Source organism: Austrofundulus limnaeus, unplaced genomic scaffold (assembly GCF_001266775.1).
Source record: "Austrofundulus limnaeus strain Quisiro unplaced genomic scaffold, Austrofundulus_limnaeus-1.0 Scaffold83, whole genome shotgun sequence".
NCBI lineage: Eukaryota > Metazoa > Chordata > Actinopteri > Cyprinodontiformes > Rivulidae > Austrofundulus > Austrofundulus limnaeus.
The window spans coordinates 636684-638582 of NW_013952485.1; the positions used below are offsets into that span (position 1 = coordinate 636684).

At 40.3% G+C, this 1899-nt stretch overlaps 1 protein-coding gene across 1 annotated transcript in view; it reads right to left on the reverse strand.

Moving 5' to 3' along the window:
• Positions 1-1899, reverse strand: part of LOC106519812 (collagen type IV alpha-3-binding protein) — a gene marked incomplete at its 5' end in the record, with an annotated part of 44409 nt that overhangs the window by 37129 nt on the left and 5381 nt on the right. The window contains 2 exon segments of the mRNA XM_014011625.1: positions 641-706; positions 869-985. Of these exon segments, the coding sequence (XP_013867079.1) occupies positions 641-706; positions 869-985 (183 nt within the window).

A 1899-nucleotide genomic window follows, 5' to 3' on the forward strand; every position in this document is an offset into this window, starting at 1 on the left:
CCCCTGGGCAGTTGCCCAATTGCCCATATGGTTAATCCGGCCTTGCTTGGGAGCGACTACGTATGCTGTGTTTTTGGGAAATTGTAGTCGGTGAGTTTACTATTTTATACTACTTCTGTGATATTACTACTACTTCTACTTCCTGTTATCTTCTTCATCATCGTCTTTTTCACCAGTAGAAACAGACGGTTGTTGATCAAGTGACTCCTGTGATGCAAAAAAAGTGTTCCCATTGCAGTTTTGCGAGAAACACCAATTTCGATACGGCCGAAAAACCACCTCATCCTAGCGCAAAAACATTTTGCCGAAAAACGTCAACTTTTTTTCGAAATTGACGTATTTCCACAGAGAAAATTTATTTTCGAATTTCTAATTTGCGCATTTTCATGGTCAATGGAAACACAGCTAATGTCACTGTGCTTGTATTTAAGACCAAACAAAAGCAAAAGAACTCCGCCTCTGGTTAAGGGCTTGCAGCATTATGATCTTACGCCAGTCATTCTCCAATAGTGAACCCTTTAGAATTTTAAAAATCAGCTTTCTATTGCAGAATTTATGTACATTTTAACATTTTATCTCAATAACACAAACTTGCTGTAAGAGAACTCATACATTCCTACAGACTTGCCAACAAACACACCAGTGGTGGAGGGATGATTACTGTTCCCTGGATTCCTCCCTTCTCCGTCTTGTCCTTTCTGATATTCTAACAGAAACACAGATGCAAACAGTAAATGTACACATTCACAAATCTAACCATCAAACTACGAATGAGGTGAAAATTATTTGTTGTGAATGGAACAAGAACTTGAGTTTGTATTGAGACCAGCAGTTTATAAACTGTTGTAACACAGTGTGCCTGACTTACCCTGTGAAGCTCAATAGACTCAATCCACTGGTTTCTGTGCTCTGGGTCTTGTGCTCTCAGGTACCAGACGCTGTCGTTCACGCTGACGTCCAGCCGGCACTCATCAAATTCATGAGCCTAAATGTTTTACACACACAAAAAAAAAACAGTATACAGGACAAAAAATGGGTGAAATATAAATAGTATGTGTCATTCTGTTAAATGAGGCCAGTTATTAGGGCCAGGCTAAATTGATTTTTGTTGTACACATACACAAAATACAGTCTTTACAGATTTCTGAGTTGTTCCAGAGGTGTTTGAACACAGCTGTTCACAGCATTTACTCTGGCATTCTTCCAGCCATTTTCCATCCAGCCACTGAGAAAAATATATAAAAGATTTGTGGATGATAAATAACCCTAACCATAAATTCCACCCAAAGTCAGAGGTTGGGATGCAATTCTGTGACCTTCTTGCTAAGAACTGACAGCTTTACCAACTGCACCACCATGATGCCCACCGTTGTAAAAAAAAAAAGGATTTCCGTGTAGTTCTTTTTTCATACCATCCTGGACTTTGAAGACATACACATCCCCAGCAACTCCTGCCTTTTATTTGATGCTGTAAAAAAGAACACTCCGCAGAAAATCTCTTACTGTGAAATACATACAGCAGGTAAAATAAGTATTGAACACATCACCATTTTTCTCAGTAAATATATTACTAGAGGTGCTAATGACATGAAATTTTCACCAGATGTCGGTAACAACCCAAGTGATCCATACATACAAAGAAATCAAACGGGTCTGAAATAAGCATTTTAAAATGTTTTCAAAATAAGTCTGGCACTTTGGAGAAAATCCAGGACGTGGTCATATATCCCCTCTGGCCTGGGAACGTCTCGGAGTCCCCCAGGACGAGCTGGAAGGTGTCGCTGCATGGGGAGAGCGCGGGGTCTCTTTGCTGCTGCCATCGAGACCTGATCCTGGATAAGTGGCGGAAAACGGACGAACGGACAATTTATATTGTCCGGCCACTTTATTAGGTACACC